Source organism: Ursus americanus, chromosome 10, assembly GCF_024610735.1.
Source record: "Ursus americanus isolate L20-20 chromosome 10, mUrsAme1.1.p, whole genome shotgun sequence".
Lineage (NCBI taxonomy): Eukaryota > Metazoa > Chordata > Mammalia > Carnivora > Ursidae > Ursus > Ursus americanus.
In genome coordinates this window covers 76,489,411-76,507,878 of record NC_142136.1, presented here as the reverse complement: position 1 = coordinate 76,507,878, position 18,468 = coordinate 76,489,411, and the positions used below count along the sequence as shown (strand labels likewise).

Below are 18,468 nucleotides of genomic sequence, written 5' to 3'. Positions count from 1 at the left end.
TTCAGTTCTTGTGCTATTCTGAGACAGTATATACAGATTAACCTTAAACTGAGGACGCATACTTAAATGTCTGCCATGGTCAAGAAAATAGAGAATATATACATTACAATATCAAAACTGTGGAATGAGAAACAAAAGATTATCAAACCCCAAAAGAAAGCAAAAGGAAGGACCATATACACATACACAAAATAAGATAACAAAAATATGTAACTTATCAGTAATCATAAATAAATATAAATAGACTAAACTGTAGATAAAAAACTTCTAAGATCAGGCTGGATAAAAAAGAAAATCCAACTTCGTGAATACAAAAAACCCAAGGGCATAGGAAGGCTGAAAAGAAAAGTCTGGGGAAAAAAGCATACCAGGCAAATTGTCACCAGAAATTAATGAAATTGATATAACTATGATAACAGCAGGAAAAAAACAGAATTTAAAGTAAAATATTACTAAAGAGAAGTGGGTCGTGTAATAATCATTAAAAGGTTAGCTGAAGTGGTACATAAATACACAGCCTCCAATATATACAAAACAAAAATGACAGAACTACCAACAAATCCACTAATATATCTCTGTCCGTAACTGCTAGCTTATGGAGACAAAAGATTTAACAAGCTTAATTTAAGAGGCATAAATACCTTGCCCCTTTAACTGAATATCACAGTCTTTTCAAATACACACTGAATAAAAACTGACAACATACTAGGCCATAAGGCATATTCAAACAAGTTTTAAATAACTGATATATATATAACACATTCTCACAAAGCAATTAACTCAGAATCTGACTAAAAACAAAACCTAGAAAAATTCAAAGATGGGGCACCCGGTGAAGCAGTCAGTTAAGTGACTGACTCTTGATTTTGGCTCAGGTCATGATCTCAGGGTCCTGGGATCAAGCCCCCAACAGACTCCCCACTCAGCCAGGAGTCTGCTTGAGGATTCTTCCTCTCCTTCTGCACCCACCCCAAACCCCTCAAATAAATAAATAAATCCTTAGAAGAAAAAAAAGAAAAAGAAAAATTCAAGGATGAAAAAAGAAACGATAATAGAAAACACTGACCCAAAATACTTCGTATCAAAAGTCTGTGATAAGCAAGGTGAGTAGAAGAGAAAAATGCATAGCCTTCAATGCTTACATTAGAAATTTAAGAAGGTTAAAACAAATAAGCAAAACTTTTAACCTAAGAACTCAGAAAAATAGCACCTACACAAAGAAAATAGAATGAAGGAAATAATAAAGAGCAGAAAATGATGAAACAGAAATTACATATACAATAAATATAAACGAAAAAAAGCCAAAAGTTCCTTCTTTGGAATGACTAATATAAGTGATAAAACTGCAAGAAGGGTGAAGAGACACAGAATTTAAGCAGGCAAGATTAAAGAAACTGTAACTACATAGGTCTTGAATAGTAAAAAGATACTGAAGGAGTAACAAACAACATTATGGCGATAAACTTAAAAACTTATGTGATATGGACAAATTCTTAGAAAAATAAAATAAAACTAACTTAAGAAGAAACGGAAAACTTAAACAGTCCTGCAACTATTAAATAAACTGAATCGGCTTAAATATTTTTTTTCCTTTAAGCCCCCGATCCAGATTTTACCAAACAGCAGGGAATAAATCATTCTAATCCTACACAGATTTCAAGAGAATACAAAAGATGAACACTCTTCAACCTATTTTAGGAAGTCAGCATATCATCACAAATATGCTGATACCAAAACCAGATGAGAACAGTATAAGAAAAGAAACTTACAGGCCAATCTTACTTATAAACAGAGAAGGAAACATCTTAAGACAGTTCACACACCAAATACAACAACTGATTTTTTTTTAATAAAAATAATAATGTATACTGTGACCAACTTAGTTTATCCCAGGAATGCAAAGCTGGGTTAACATTAGAAAACTAATGTCTTTCACCACATTAACATATTAAAGGAGAAAGGTATTTATCACAAAAAACGCAGAAACATGACTAAAATTTCAACAAAGTAGGAATAAATAGAAACTTCCTTAACAAGGTAAAAAGAATTCACAAAAAAAACCATAGCAAACATCACAATAATGTTGAGACAATAAAGGCATTCCCTTAGGGGCACCTGGGTGGCACAGGTTAAGCGTTTGCCTTCGGCTCAGGGTGTGATCCCGGCGTTATGGGATCGAGCCCCACATCAGGCTCCTCCACTATGAGCCTGCTTCTTCCTCTCCCACTCTCCCTGCTTGTGTTCCCTCTCTCGCTGGCTGTCTCTATCTCTGTCAAATAAATAAATAAAATCTTAAAAAAAAAAAAAAAGGCATTCCCTTAAACTATCCACAAGTGTCAGTATACCATCAGGGTCCAGTGGACTCAATTTTTGGAGTTTTTTTTTTTTTCCTTTAATAAGCAAGTTAAAAAAAAAAAAACTATGTGTAATGCTTGATATTTTGTGATTTGTTCTTTCCCTTTCTTTCTTTCTTTCTTTCTTTCTTTTTTAGAGAAGGAAGGAGAGAGAGTGTGTGCATGCCTGGTGGGGAGGAGCAGAGGGAGAGGGAAAGAGAGAATCTTAAGCAGGTTCCATGTCAGCAAGGACCCCATGCAGGCTAGATCCCAGGACTGAGATCATAACCTGACCGAAATCAAAAGTCCTCCACTTAACCGACTGAGCCACCCAGGCGCCCTAATTTTTGTTTTTTTCTTAGAGGTATTTCAAAGAGTAAAGAGAAAATTTTACTTTTAAAAAAAATTTTTTTTAAAGCTTTTATTTATTTAATTGACAGAGAGACAGCCAAGGAGAGAGGTAACACAAGCAGGGGGAGTGGAAGAGGAAGAAGCAGGCTCTCAGCGGAGGAGCTGGACGTGGGGCTCAATCCCAAAACGCCAGGATCACGCCCCGAGCCAAAGACAGACGCTTAACGGCTGTGCCACCCAGGCACCCCGAAAATTTTACTTTTTAAAAAACAGAATAGGGGCGCCTGGGTGGCGCAGTCGTTAAGCATCTGCCTTCGGCTCAGGGAGTGATCCCGGCATTCTGGGATGGAGCCCCGCATCAGGTTCCTCCCCTATGAGCCTGCTTCTTCCTCTCCCACTCCCCCTGCTTGTGTTCCCTCTCTCGCTGGCTGTCTCTATCTCTGTCAAATAAATAAATAAAATCTTAAAAAATAATAATAATAAAACTCATTCTAATTTGAAGTCATTTATGAACCCACCAGACTCCTTTATAAGTCTAAGATTCATAATAGGATCTTAATATTTTTTTATATCTTGAGACATTTTACCATTTCACCATTCTAAGGACTATTTCATCAGAACTCATCAACTATTCCAACTATGCTAAGACTAAACTAACAACAAAATTAAAAAATAAGAAATGATGAAATCACCTAGAAAAGTAATGCAATAGCAAAATAAATCAACATTATTACATTAGCCTCAATTTTTCTTTTACTACATTGCTCAAAATATAGCACGACCTTTCAAGAACATATAAAAGAAATATGGACACCATATTCTTAAGTCTTTTTTTTTTTAAGGTTTCATTCAATAGTGCTGAGAATTCAGAATTTTTAAATTTCTACCTATAAGAAAGAAAATGGACAAGGCACCATTATGAGGTGAATCAGAAGACGATGCACAAAGACAAAAGAACAGCACTCCAGACCTGCACTGTTCAATACAGTAGCCACCAGCCACATATGGCTGTTTAAATTAGTTGAAATTAAATTAAAAATTTAGTTACTCAGTTGCACTAGCCGCATTTCAAGTGCTAAATGTTGCTAGTGGCTAGCACATTAGACAGCAAAGCAAATCCTATCACAGCAGAAAATTCTAAGGGACAGACTCTATAATGATGAAATTGATCATATAAATGTAACCTTAGACTCTGCGTCTACAGATGATGACATTCTAGATCACTGGCTCTCAACTGAGGCAATTTTGATCCCCCAGGGGATGTCTGGCAGTGTCTAGAGACATTTTTGGTTGCCACAACTGGGAAGTGCTACTAGTAACTAGTGGATTAAGGGTAAAGATGCTGCTAAACATCCCACGACACACACGTCAGACCACAATAATGTCAACAGTGGCAAGGATGAGAAACCTTACCCTAGTTTTCTCAAACACAAGAATCAATGAATAAACTATATACTTCCCAGGACAAAATGAAATGATGGTATTCTCATCCTGTCAGTCATTACACAAGAATTACCTCATTACCCAGTATTCTGTAACAAGAACCTGGATCAACTTTTTTACTAAGAGGATATGTGACACTGTTTTTTATTCTTACTTTTTTATGAGGTATGTGAAAAAAAAAAAAAACGAACCTAATTGTTCATAAGTGGACAAATATTAAAAGGCAGGTGTGGATAGAAAAGTGATGAAAAATTCATTATCTTCATCATTCTAATTGGTGTTTATAAACCTAAAAAGGAAATTGATTATGAAGCAAAGAATTTGGCCATCTTCTCTTCATCAATGTTATGTGCCACCAATGTTTCCACAAGTATGTATTTTGATGACTCTGGTGCAAGAATCAGAATAACAAAGTAAAATCTGTATTTTTTTTTAAAGATTTTATTTTATTTGACAGAGAGAGAGCAAGCGCACCAGCAGGGGGAGCTGCAGGCAGAGGGGAAGGGAGAAGCAGGCTCCCCACTGAGCAGGGAACCCAATGCAGAGCTTGAAGCAGGGCTCGATTCCTAGACCCTGGGATCACAACCTGAGCCAAAGGCAGACAACTAACCGACTGAGCCACCCAGGCGCCCCAAGGTAAAATCTTTTAAAGATGCAGCAGTTGCTATCTAAATTAGTACATTCGGCATTTTAACAGTGGAAATGCAACAACCAGAAGTAATCACAGAATCTAAGAATTATTTGAAATCTGGAATCGATATTCACCAATCAGAAGATGACTGCAAAGAAACATATAGCCATACTCTAGATCTATGCTGCCCAAAATGGCAGCCACCACCCACATGTGGCTATTTAATTAATTAAAATTTTAAGTATTTTTTTAAAGATTTTATTTATTTATTTGACAGAGAGAGAGAGAGAGCCAGTGAGAGAGGGAACACAAGCAGGGGGAGTGGGAGAGGAAGAAGCAGGCTCCTACCGGAGGAGCCTGATGTGGGACTCGATCCCAGAACGCTGGGATCACGCCCTGAGCCAAAGGCAGATGCTTAACGACTGTGCCACCCAGGCGCCCCATAATTAATTAAAATTTTAGTTGCTCCACTGCACTAGCCCATTTCAAGCGCTCAATAGCCACACGTTGCTACCAGCTACTATACCGGAGAGTGTGGATATAAAACATTTCCATCAACCAGAAAGTTCTATCAGCACTACTCTACAAGAAATTTAATTAACTCAACAAATATTTATTGAGTGCTTATTCTAAGGTTGCCTTGATTTATGTGCTTTGATGCAATGTTATATATTAAAGTACAAAATAACAGCTAACATTTATAGAGCACTTCCCATGTCCCAAGCACTATGCTAAACACTTTCTTTTAATGTAAATGAAATCATTGGTGTTTAACTACATGAGATAGGTACTATTATTTTTCTATTGTACAGATGAAGAAACAGACACGCGGAGGTTACACAACTTGCCAAATGTCACACAGCTAGTCAGAAGCCAAGAAGAATCCAAATAGTCTGGCTCTAGAGTCTCTGTGTTATACTGCCTTTCACTTTCTAAATTTCAATAATTTTCCATGTGTGCTTACTAACATAAGCAACAGGGTGATTTTTCTAATATCTCATCTGAGTAGCTCACTATCATACTACTGCTGTTTTCTAATTAGTTCTCTAACCCCCGCCACAAAACCACAGGATAAAGACAGACCAGTTTTCTAACATTATTAATCTTATTCAAAGACTGGGGTGAAATAATTTTATATTAAAAAGTGGATATATTACAAATTAGAATGTCATTTCCATTAACTTTTAAGGAAAAAGTTGAGAAATTTTGAGCTTCTACAAGCCATTGTAAGGCATTCCCAGCTTCCCCCAAATATGTATTCATTCTCCTTTCCCATAAGAATCACTGTGGCATTAAAAAAATTTTTTTAATATTAATTTATCCCCCCTACCCTAATTTTGTTCAGAATTTCATCAGTTCTTTGCTGAACAACTTCAACAGCCTCCTAACTGGTCTTCTTACCTTGCATTTTGCTTCCCTCAATCAGATTTTCACACATCGAATCACAGGTCTGTGAAGTCATCACTACTGGGTAAATTCAAGCTAAATTTTGTGGCAAATAAGGCCTTAAGATAACCCAGCATCTGCCTATTTCCCTAGGCTCTTCTCGTAGTACTCCTTTCCTCATTTATTCGTGCATTTTTTTCATTCAACAAATATTACTGAGCAAATACTATGTGCAAAAACAAGGTCCTTGAACTAATACATATTAGAGTTTAGCAAGGGAGACCAACATTTATTCGTTAATCACACAAATAAATGTAAAATTTCAAATATGGTAGGTGTTACAAAAGAACTACATAGTTATCTAAGTGTAGGACAGATGAATCTCACCTTTCAGGGAAGCTAGGGAAGGCTTTCCTCAAAGTGACTGTGGAGAGACCTGAAGGATTAGGTGAAAGTGAAGAACATTCTAGGCAGAGGGGAAAGTATATGAAAGGTCCTGGGGCAGGATGAAGAACAGGAAAGTGAAAGACTGAAAAGAAAGATGGTGTGGCTGAGACAGAGAAAAAGCAATAGAAAAAGGGTTCTAAGAAGCTGAAAAGATAAAAACTTACTCAAAGCCTTGCAAAAAAGCAAGCAGTAATAAAACCTCAATTCAAACCTGCGTAATCGGTCTCTGAAACCTACCATCATACTCTAGAGGCCTTCCCCTACAGTAATCTGTTCATATATTTCAGTCCATAAATAACTACCAAATGCCTACTATATGCCAGGCAATGTGCTACATGCTTCAGACACGAGTCAATGACAAGCAAAAACAAACAGAACCCCTGTTCTCACGGAACTTACAAGCCAGTAGATGAGTCAATCGTATAATCAAATAAATAAAATAAAATGGCAGGTATATATTGCTAAAGTAGATGATGCTATGAAAAAACAATTTAACCTAAGAGTGGTCAGGCTTCTCTAATAAAGTAAAAACTACATTAAGATCTGAAGAATTAAACGTTAAGTAGGCTGAAAGGGGAGAATGGTGTTCCAAGCCAAGGGAATGCATACACATAAGGTTCCAGAAGGAGGGAGCTTCTCAAATGTAATGGACTGAAGCCCGGCAAGCTATAGCCTAAAGCCACCTTCAAGAGTGTGCGCCCTGTGCAGTGTCATAGGGCCCAACTCTCTAAAGGGCCCCATGCTTAATGTGATACGCTGTTTTACCATTTTGAAATTCTTAATAATTTTATTTTTGAACTTAAGTTTTGCAGGTGAAGCCCAATGGGACAAGGGAGCATGTATAGGAGCTGCGAAGACAGGATGGTGGCCAGGGACACATGCATGTGCCTCAAGGTCGTCTGGGGTGCTACGAGACCCAAGGTGGCTTTGGTCAAAGCTGGGCCCAACTAGCGGCAGCTCCAGGACCTCCCATGGGAAGCCACCTTGACTGCTCATGCCCCAATCCTGTCCCTGAGGCCCCTGCAGAAACATTAACTTTCCAGTCTAAGCACTGTGACAAGAACTCAAGTAGTAAACTTTGTCAGTAAATTACAGAAGAAAATTGTACAAATAGACGCTGCAATAAAGCATTTCAGGGAATTATTAGAATTCTTCAGAGTTTAGAGTCTCTGGTTTTCAAAACTTCTACAGCAAAGCAAGTATCTCCAGGCTTGGAAATAAAAATAAAAATTAAATTAAAAAATCACTGTATTCAACAGAAAAGATACTATTTTAGTATAAAAGCTCTGGACAGACCATTTATTAATCAGAAAAACAATTTTATTTTTCTTTTATAACTGAAGACACAATGGCAGAATGCATAAAAACACATCTTTAATTGTATGTAAATTTAATCATACATAAATCATTAAGCAAGCTACTTTTGGTTTCTTCTATGAACTCTACAAGTAACAAGAACTGTCAGAAGAAACATTAAAATACTGTATAAAGTTACAGCTAAAACTAAATTCAGTATGAAGTCTTTAAAAAAAAGTTCTGTAAGAATCACCAGCTCTAAAATTTGTATTAGTAAATAACTAATCAGAAATGTATCCCAAAGTTGTCACAGCCTATAAAATAGAACTCTAGTAATAGCTGCATCAGTAGAAAGATCTTACTCAAAATAATTATAAAAAATTTACAATCTTGCATTTGCCAAGAGCAACTGACATCACTTTCAATTATACCAACTGAAAATGAACTGGCTAAAAGTAAAAATTTTGATGACCTAATGAATTTGTAGAAAAGCCAAAAATATCTTATGACCAATCAAGATTCCACATAAAATGTTCTTTATTATGTAAAATTATACTAACATACTCTTTTACAATTTATGTTTGCTCTTACCCAGAAAGCATTATTACTCCTATTATATTTCTGTAAGTATAAAATATAAAGGAAAAATATTTATATTTTAAAGACTTTAATGGTACCTTTTTCCTGCTTTTTCAACAAGGAGCCCCATATTTTCATTTCCATGAGGCCCCACAAATTATGTAGCCAGCCCTGGCTTGGAAACAAAGAAAGTAGACAGGAACTGGCTTATGGCTGGAATATGAGGCAGGGGTCAACAACCACGCTGAGCTTTCAGAACTCTATTATGGAAGCCAATAAAGATGGGAGAATGAAATGAGACACAGCCTAGTAAATCAGCATTCTACAGTTTTAAAAACCACCCTAAGAATGATTATGCACCTTCTAAACTTTGAAAGCCCCTACTCTAGAATATTCTCTTTGTCATTTTATAGTGGGCCTAATTTTTCCCACAATTATAAGTGAATAGAACTTGGCCTGAGAATAAATCCATATCCCTTCTCCAAAATAAAGTTTATTGGTTTTCTAATAGCTCTTTCTCAAAATACTTTTCCTTTTATTTGCTAGCAAGATTATGCTTAACTAGCACTGATTAAAGAAAACTGCAGAAATGGGACCTGACTTAGACTTACAAATGTAATTTTTATTCAGCCCCAGCCACCAGATAGCTTTTAATTTTCTTTGAGATAAATATAAAATAGTCAAGAAAGTAATCATAGATTTTAAAAATACCTGCAACATTCAAGTTTATCAGAATGACATATTAATTATGTGTGATTCAATGTTTTGTATTGTAAAAAATTCAAACTATATTGAAATGTAGAAAGGAATCTTTCCACTTCCAATCCCATTCTCTAGATACCCATTCTTAAAAGTTTAGTGTGTATCTTCCAATTCTGTTTCTATACATATACAAATAAATGCAGAGATTTTTTTATTTAGAAAGCAAAAACAATTATCATATATTCTGTCCTTCACTTTTTACCCTCAGTTTGAGGTTCTTTCCATGTCCATTTTGATCTTTTCATTAAAAAAAAAAAAAAACTACCATATATTAGACCCACATTTCTTGAGTTCCAGAGGCTAACATATCACCAACTATCTACGAAAAAGTTGTAACTTTTTATACCTCCGCTAGCAGTAAAGCATAGTCTGTTTTTCCATTATCTGTTACTTTCACAATGTGAAATATCATTTTAATCAAAGTTCTGTTTTTGGACCATTCTTTTAATTTTCTATTCTTTTCTCATGCCAGCACTACAATGTTTCAATTACTGTAGCTTTCTAAAAAGTATTAATTGTTTATTTTGCTTATTTTCTTACAGATTTTATTCTTATGTAATCTCTACATCCAACGTGGGTTTGAGATTAAGAGTCACAGACTCCATCGATTGAGCCAGCCACGTGCCCCTCAATTATGTAGCTTTTGAATAAATTTTAACAACTGTACATCGTCCCCTGAACCCTTCATTTTCCTGTTTAAAAAATGCTGTGATTCTCATATAACCATTCTTCCAGATATATTTTCTAATTAATTAGTCACATTTTTCTCCCACCTCAAAAAAGGGTGAGGCGGCAAGAAAAATTTTGACATTACATTCAATTTATAAATTAATGACAGAGGAATAGCCACCTTACCAAATTAATTCTTTGAATTGAGGAATACAGCCTTCATCTAAGTCAGATTTCCTTTTGTATTCTTCAAATAAGCTATAGTTTTCTTCATAAAAAGTTACATGTTTAATAGTGTCCTATAATATATTCCTACAGTTTTTATAACTGAAGGAATAAGGTCTTTTTTTTTCCGATTTTAACTTGATCATTGTTGATAAAAAGGAAATCTCACAATTGGTTTATTTGTCTTATATCTGGCCACGTTACCAAATAACTGTTCTAATAGTTTGTTTTTTTTTTTTTAAGATTTTATTTATTTGTCAGAGAAAGGGCGCATGCACAAGCAGGGGGAGTGGCAGGCAGAGCAGGCAGAGGGAGAAGCAGGCTCCCCACTGGGCAAGGAGCCTATTATGGAACTTGATCCAGGAACCTGGGATCATGACCGGGGCTGAAGGCAGCCGCTTTACTGACTGAGCCACCCAGACGTCTCACTATTCTAATAGTAGTTCTATTAGTTTAATTTCCTTGGATTTCTTTTTCTGGATATCACCTGTGAATAATCATCTTCTTTACTTTTCTTTCCAATATTTGCACTTACTCCTTTTTCTTATCTTACTGTATCAGCTAGGCCCACCAAGTGTTAAGTAGTAATTATATTATGACTCCCTACTTTACTCTTAAGAATATCACCATTTACTAGTGGTTTGAAAGAACTTTATTGTATTTTTTAAGTCAATTCCTAGTTTATTGAATTTTTAACCATAAAAGGCTGTTACATTTTATCAACTGCCTTTTGGGTCTCTATGGATAATTTCAAAGGTCTTTTCACATTTCTCTGGATCACTGGCTATGTTCCAATTAGTGGAGTATGACACAAGTCCAACTGCAAAACACACATTTAATTGGGCTTTAATTAAAAATTCTCCACTAACTAGTTTTTGGAAAAAAATTCTTAGTGCCACTAGTCTAATATCTAGTGTCACAACAGAGACTAAAAGACAAAATTGAAATAAATAAAAACGGGGGCGCCTGGGTGGCTCAGTTGGTTAAGCGTCTGCCTTAGGCTCAGGTCATGATCCTCATGTACTGGGATCGAGCCCAGCGTCAGGCTCCCTGCTCAGTGGAGAGCCTGCTTCTCCCTCTCCTCCCTGCTCATGCTCTCTCCGCTATCTCTCTCTCTCTCAAATAAACAAAATCTTAAAAAAAAAAAAAAGATAGAAAAATACTTACTCAATATAATGCATCTTTCCAATAAGAAAAGTAAATGCTACAATAAAAATTCTTAAATTTATGATGTTCATTATTGATTACAAAAAAATAAACATACTGTACCGTATACATAGGAGGGGCTCAGGAAATATCTACTAAATAAATACATAAGGGATGCCTGGGTGGCTCAATCAGTTGAGCATCCTACCCTTGTTTTCGGCTCAGATCATGATCTTGGGGTCATGGGATTGAGCCCTGCCTCACTGGGCTCCATGCTCAGCAGGGACTGCACTTCTCTCCTTCTGCCCCTCCCCCCACTCATGCTCTCTCTAAAATAAATAAATCTTAAATGAATAAATACTCAAATACTCCCCAAGCATATGGTATTCAGTTCTCTCAGGCCTTCATACAAATATATCCCTCTAACTGGAATACCCCTCACCCAATGGAAAACTCCAACTTGTCCTTCATTGACTACTTAGGTTAAGGATCACCTGTTCCAAGGAAGCCTTTCTAGGTCCCCAACTCAGTCTGAGATAGATGTCCCTCCTCTGTATTCTCAGAGCACTAGCATATACTTGCATTATGTTACCTAACAACTGCTAATAGTTTTGCCTTTCTCCCCCATTAGACTATGCTTTCCTTGAAAACAAGGTCTTTCTCCTATCTCCTTAGCATACATAGCATTATGCCTAGCAAATATATACAGAAGAAATGAACATTCAGAATGAATGAACAGCCAGACTTAACTACAAATCCAAACCAGCTATGGGACCACAGGCAAATCACTTACCATCTCTGAATCTCAGATTTTCTTTATAAAGTTTATTATCTGTTCTATTTACTTCACAGGATTGATGTGAGAATGAAATAAAAATTTTTTGTATCTCACTACGATTTTGCAGATGCTTTCAAAAGAGTAACCAGATTCCACTACAATAAAAACCATGAAAACCAATAATAAATCTCTCTCATTAAAGCTGCATTTACATTTATTAAATCCATTTTGGTTTTAAAAAACAATTATAGTAAATTATTTTTCTGTGAAGTATCAGTTAACATATGTACCCTGCACTACACACACTCACAAAGGACAATCCCTAACAATTCAAGCAAGCCAGGAAAATAAACCCAAGCAAATTCAAGAAAATAAAGCATTTTTCAGGTTTACTGTTCAAACAAACAATACTAATACTAAAAGAACACTAAACCTTTCCATTATGATGTCTCTAAAATCAAAACACATCCTACATTTTGTATCTATTCACGCACACACACAAAACGGAAACAAACTTCCTTTACAATTCATCCACAAGGAGGTAAATAAAGAAAAGCATAGGAAGATATGGATTATACAATTTTATTGATGTAAAAAAACACACTTTAAAAATGATGTGTGTACTTCTTCAGGGCGGGAGCAGTTATGCAGTCTCAGAACAAGGTCCCTGTCACCCCTTCGTCTGCGAGGGAAGGACCATCTCTGTGAAGTTCAGATATAGTTTTGTTAACCCTGGGGCCTACCAGCCCTACGTACTCTGTATGTTGGATGTGTTTATAAACGTAAAATTGCTCTCAGCATTGTAGAGGCTGTGTGAGTTTTGTGCTGGTCCTACTGATTTATAACATTATCCACAAATAAATATTTACATGGTAAAAAAGAAACCAAATGAAAAAGTAAAAAAAAAATAAAAATCATGTATGTACACCCTTATACACCTAGAGAATTTTTTAGATTTATTTGAGAGAGAGAGAGTGCATGCACCCACACACACACACACACACACACACACACACACACACACAAGCAGGGCAAAGAGAGAGAACCTCAAGCAGACTCCGTGCTGAGCACAGAGACCAACTCAGGGCTCCATCTCACGACCCTGAGATCATGACCTGAGCCAAAATCAAGAGTGGGATGCTTAACTGACTGTGCCACCCAGGTGCCCCACTTAGAGATTTTTAATATGTGTACTCAATAAATATTCTTGTCTGAAAAGGCAATGGGAGCTGAGGGAACTTTTACTTTCCCCATACCTCTTTCTGCAAAGCTTGAACTTCTTACTATTCAGAAAGGTATCTGCAAGATTTTTTAAATTAAGGATATTTACAGTATTCTCATTAATGTAAAAAAAAACTATATAATGAGTATTAAAAAAGCACAGGAAAAAAGGTATATTCAAACTTAATATGGATTGCTTAGGGAGGAGGGACTGAGAGTGGGGAAAGGAAGAAGAGGGAGATTCACTTCTTATTCTGTGTAATTTGTATGCTGTTGCTATACTTCAAAATAGTATGTTCCAGTATTACTGCTATAATTTTAAATAACAGGAAATGTGTCCACAACACCAAATTTTCAGGTCTATAACCTGCTAAATTCATGCAGTCAGAGAGAAGACTCAGAGAGTCAGGGAGAAGACTCTCACTGATAAGAATGTTTGCACTGAAGTGTGGTCAACTTTACTTACTCTAGTATATATTTAATATACTCTCAAAATTTTAGGGTTAGGTATCTTAAGCAAAAGTCAGTAACTGGAATCTTTTTTTGCAGAAGAAATGTTCAGGACCTATTTAGATAATTTTCCATCTGCACAATGCTTTCAGAATAGATAACTTCACTTGCACAGCTGCTAACCTACAAAAGTCCATCCGCATTCTAGTTTGTTCACCTTCAAATTTATTTTCTAGAAAGTAACCTCACTGTCTTGAATCAGAAGACTAAGCAGTATGTGCAAGCATCTACAGAAAATACTCCTGTTACTACTTGAAGTGGGGGGAGAATCACTATTTATGTTGAGATCTATAAAATCAATAAATATCTTTTTCATTCTAAAGGTCTAATACACTATTCGGCAGCTTATCCAATAACCTAAATAAGACTGAATATGGATATCTACAGTGAAATAACTGCAATATCCAAAAACACATTTCAAAATTTCCCATCAAGCAATAAAACATTAGCATTTATGGTATTATAATATGGTGACTCTGAGAAGCAACATGGCTTAGTAAAAAATTTTTTTAAGTTCCAAAATAGGAGTCTGGTGATCTAGGTTCTGGATCGCTCTTCTCACTAATCTGTTCTGTGACCTACCTTCGGCAAGTCACTTCTACCTCTTTGAACCTCAGTTTCCCCATCTGCAGAATGGAAGGGAGAATGCTTAGACCAGGTTCTTATTTTTCAGGGTCTCAATTTCCTTAGAAACGCTGATAAAAGCTATAAACCGTATTACCAAAAATGTATGTTTGCACCAAAAAATTTGCTTAGAATTTCCTTCTGATATCCATTGTGCACTAAGACCTCTGTACTAAAAGATGTCTTGAGATTATTTTGCACACTAAAACTCTATGCCAAATTTCATAAAAGAAATATATGGATACCAAATGGAAAAATTAAACAAAATGATTGTAAAAGACATCATTAATTACTTTGAGTCCCAAAACATATTAGCAACTAAAATATATAGCAATTTCCTATAAACGAGATTTCCTCAGATGGATATCCATCTGACCCACAGATGGATAATGCTAAAATCATTCGTCCACTTTAAAAATATTCTAATGCTTAACAGTTGAAGATTTAACAGTCTTAACTATTTTCAAATGAACTAATTTACTTGCTTTCTAGTCCCACTACCCTTTAGGTTAAGAGTCACAAACCGGTAACACACAAATTTGAGTTGGCGTCCCCACTCTACCACTTTCCTTGCAAATTTGGGTAAATTACTTAGCATCTACATGTTTCAGTTTCTTAGTCTATCAAATGAAAATGAAAGCAATAATAACCACCTCATAGTAAGAATTAAATAAGGTAACATACATAAAGCAACTGGCATACTGCCTCACACATAGTAAGCACTTAATAAATGTGAGCTGTTATTTCTAATAATAAATTGGAATACAGCTTTCAAACGACAAATAATGCAGTAATTGTTACTCTTACACATTTGTGGTCCACATTTGTGAACAGTAAGTGGAAACTTCCAAAAACAAATTTCCTATTAATTAATGTTATTAAATTAATTAAATTAATGTTATTAAAATAACATTTTTTTTCAGTACTATTCTCTGGAAAGATTTAAAAGTACGTAAACGAGGGGCGCCTGGGTGGCACAGCGGTTAAGCGTCTGCCTTCGGCTCAGGGTGTGATCCTAGTGTTCTGGGATCGAGCCCCACATCAGGCTCCTCCGCTATGAGCCTGCTTCTTCCTCTCACATTCCCACTGCTTGTGTTCCCTCTCTCGCTGGCTGTCTCTATCTCTGTCAAATAAATAAATAAAATCTTTAAAAAAAAAGTATATAAATGGGTATCTACACAACATATATAAGAGGTGGTGAGGTAGAGCGGAAAGGGACCCAACTTTAGGGCCAGACAGATCTGAGTTCTGAACCTAAATCATCAACTTAGTAATTATGTAACCCAGGCCACTTAAACTCTCTCTCAACCTTGTAAAGCTGCTGCAAGAATTAATAAAGTATGTAAACCATCACACACAGTATCTGGATGTAGTATGCACTCAATAAACAGTACTTACTGCTATTCTTCTCAGCTACTCCCTTACAGACGATAAAACCAGCTTTGCCATGAAAGAGGGACGGTACTGGTACTGGCAAACACAAGCGCTAATTAATATTAAGGCTGGTAACAAAAAACACTAATTTTATCTTATCAATTTAAGAACTAAGGCAGTGTTTTTTGGGGTCACATACTCCTTCCAGAGTCTAATGAAAACAGGGTCCCTGGCTCCTAGAAATGTTTCAGATATTTCAGGGATTTTAAGAACCTGTATTAAGGAGAATACTAGCTAGTTTTTTCTGGACTTAACTTGGAAGAGTCTGAAAACTTTAGCTACTCAGTTTTGTGACAAAATGATTTGCTTAGCTTTGCTCATAATGAAGCAAGTAAACCCTGCTTTTTATTAGACTTCCCAATTTCGTTAAATTTCATGAGCTATCTGGTGTTGTGTGTGAAAACAAAACTTGATAAGTGGAACTACAAACTAGGCTAGAATCAGTTCAAATACTTTTAAACGCGATGCTCGAACATATAATCCAAGCACCGAACCAGAAAGAAAAGTCAAAAAAACAAAAACAAAACAAAAAACCCACGAAGCTAGCTGTATTCGATTCTTAGAAAGGCTGGATCAATTCAAGCAATCAACCGAGCCTCCAACTTCCAAAAAAACATCTACAAACACGGAAATCAAAATTTACAAAAACAAGACTGAGCCAGAAAATACAAACACAGTTTACTGGGTAAATAACATACTGATCAAACTGTTTACCATACAGGGTTAAGAATGAAGTCAACGAGCACCTTAGATTCAGCACTCCTTAATGCGCGACCCACAGGGAGCTTGGAACTTAATAAAGTTTTGCCCCAGTGACCTTGGTCCCAAAGATTCCCCTCCCTCCCTCCTGCCGGTCCTTCCACGTGCTGGCGGCTGCGGTTACCCCAGAGATGGCTGCAGGTCAGAGAAAGAGCTTGAGGACCCGCGTGCTCCAAGGGAACAAGGGTAGCTAACAGCATCTGGGCTAGGCCATCTTCCTGGTACCAACTCCCCAGCGGCGTACACACTGCCCCCGACCAAAGCCCTGCGGGGATGACCCGGACCTCACTCCCCGCACCTTGCTCTCGACCTAGTCTGCCGGGCAGGGTGTACGGTGAAGACCGTGGCACAGGAAACCCTCTTTCCTTCAGCACCATATTCCGTCGTCCGGCTGGAGTGCCAGACACCTACGGGGAGCGGACAGCCCCACGAAGAGGGGGGAACGAAGGCAGAAGGAAAGTAGGATGAAGAATCCTGCGCCACGCCACCGCCACCTCCTCCACTTCCAAGGCTCCCTGGAGGCCCCTGCCGGTCGCCAGCCCAGCGGGCGGGAAGGCCTAGCACGGCAGGGCCAGCCAGAGTCCCGCAGATGCTGGGGTGCGAGTGTCGCGGTGTACTCACCATCAGAACTTTGGCCGCGTTCTCCAGCTGAGCGATCACTTCTGGGGGCCCAAGCGCCGCCGCCATCATGGTCTCTCTTCAATGACGCGCCATGCGCTGCATTATGGGAGCGGGCGCCGCGGCCGGCCAATCGCCGCAGCGACCCCGGAGCCTCACGCGCTCCCAAAGACCGTCGCAGCCGCCGTCGACGCCGGCGTCGCGGCCACCGCGGGCCTGTCCTGGCCGCCGGGTTCTGGGCGGGAAGGAGAAGAGAGTGAGTCGGGCAGCCTCGCTGGGGCGGGAGGCGCCCGCAGTCCGGTGCCAGGCAAGACCCGGGCGGTTGACCTAGACGGTGACGGCCGCGCGGGGCAGACGGCCGCGGCTCCGGGCCCGCGCATGCGTGGTGTCCGGCGCCGGGGCCTTTCGGCTTCTCCAACCCTTGTGCCCGAGAGCCGCTGGGTTCCCTCCGCTGTGAACACACCCCGCCCCATCACCAGGCATTATCCGAGACGCCGGCAGGCTCTCTGTTCTCTACTCTTCACTCCGTCCACCCCGACCCCTCCTTTCCCTTCCACGTTCCACGCAGTGTAGGATCTCACTTGGAACTGCTCTCCCCACTTCCTCTCCTGAGAGTGCGCCGCCTTTAAGAACATCTCTATCCTCCGAGTCCTAATTCTCTGTCCCTCCTTGCCAAAAAAAAAAAAAGGAACATTCCAGGATAGAAATGTTCGTTTTCTTAATGGGAGGTCCTGCAGGAGATTCGTCCAAATTTATCTGGACAGCAGATCATTGCGAGCTCTTTTCAAGGGCTGTGTCATACTGAAAAGTGAAAAAGCAGGAATCCTAACCTTGACCTGCCTGCTTCTTGAATTCAGAAAGAACTCATGGTCACTCGTTTTGTCGGGTTTAAGGAAGTGGTAATGGTAATGTTAGTAATGGAATCCATGTTGACAGGTACTTTATATAGTAATTCAACTTTCCCTTCAGTGCTGCAGTCTCCTTTACAAAATCCAGCCAAGTAGTCATGAGAGGAGCTATTTCAGTATTCAAACCAGCTTTAACTATTAGAAAAGATGTTCAGAAGAGGGGATTATTTTGTTTTGAGCTGACATCTACTTTCCTATAACTTCGACCTTTTGATGCTGGTCTGCTTCATGGGACAAAGTCTAATTCATTTTAGTGTGTGTAAGTTTTCCTCTGTTGAAATCTTTCTGTATTTATTCTTCCTAGTTATAAGTAAACCGTACTTTTGAGATTTTTTTAAAAAGATTTTA

At 38.0% G+C, this 18,468-nt stretch overlaps 1 protein-coding gene across 1 annotated transcript in view; it reads right to left on the bottom strand.

The window, feature by feature from the left end:
• Positions 1–17,481, bottom strand: part of XPO4 (exportin 4) — a 121,399-nt gene extending 103,918 nt beyond the window's left edge. The window contains exon 1 of the mRNA XM_045797118.2: positions 17,216–17,481. Within this exon, the coding sequence (XP_045653074.1) occupies positions 17,216–17,284 (69 nt within the window). The 5' untranslated portion in view covers positions 17,285–17,481. The remainder of the gene's footprint in view (positions 1–17,215) is intronic.
• Between the last annotated feature and the right edge of the window lie 987 nt (positions 17,482–18,468).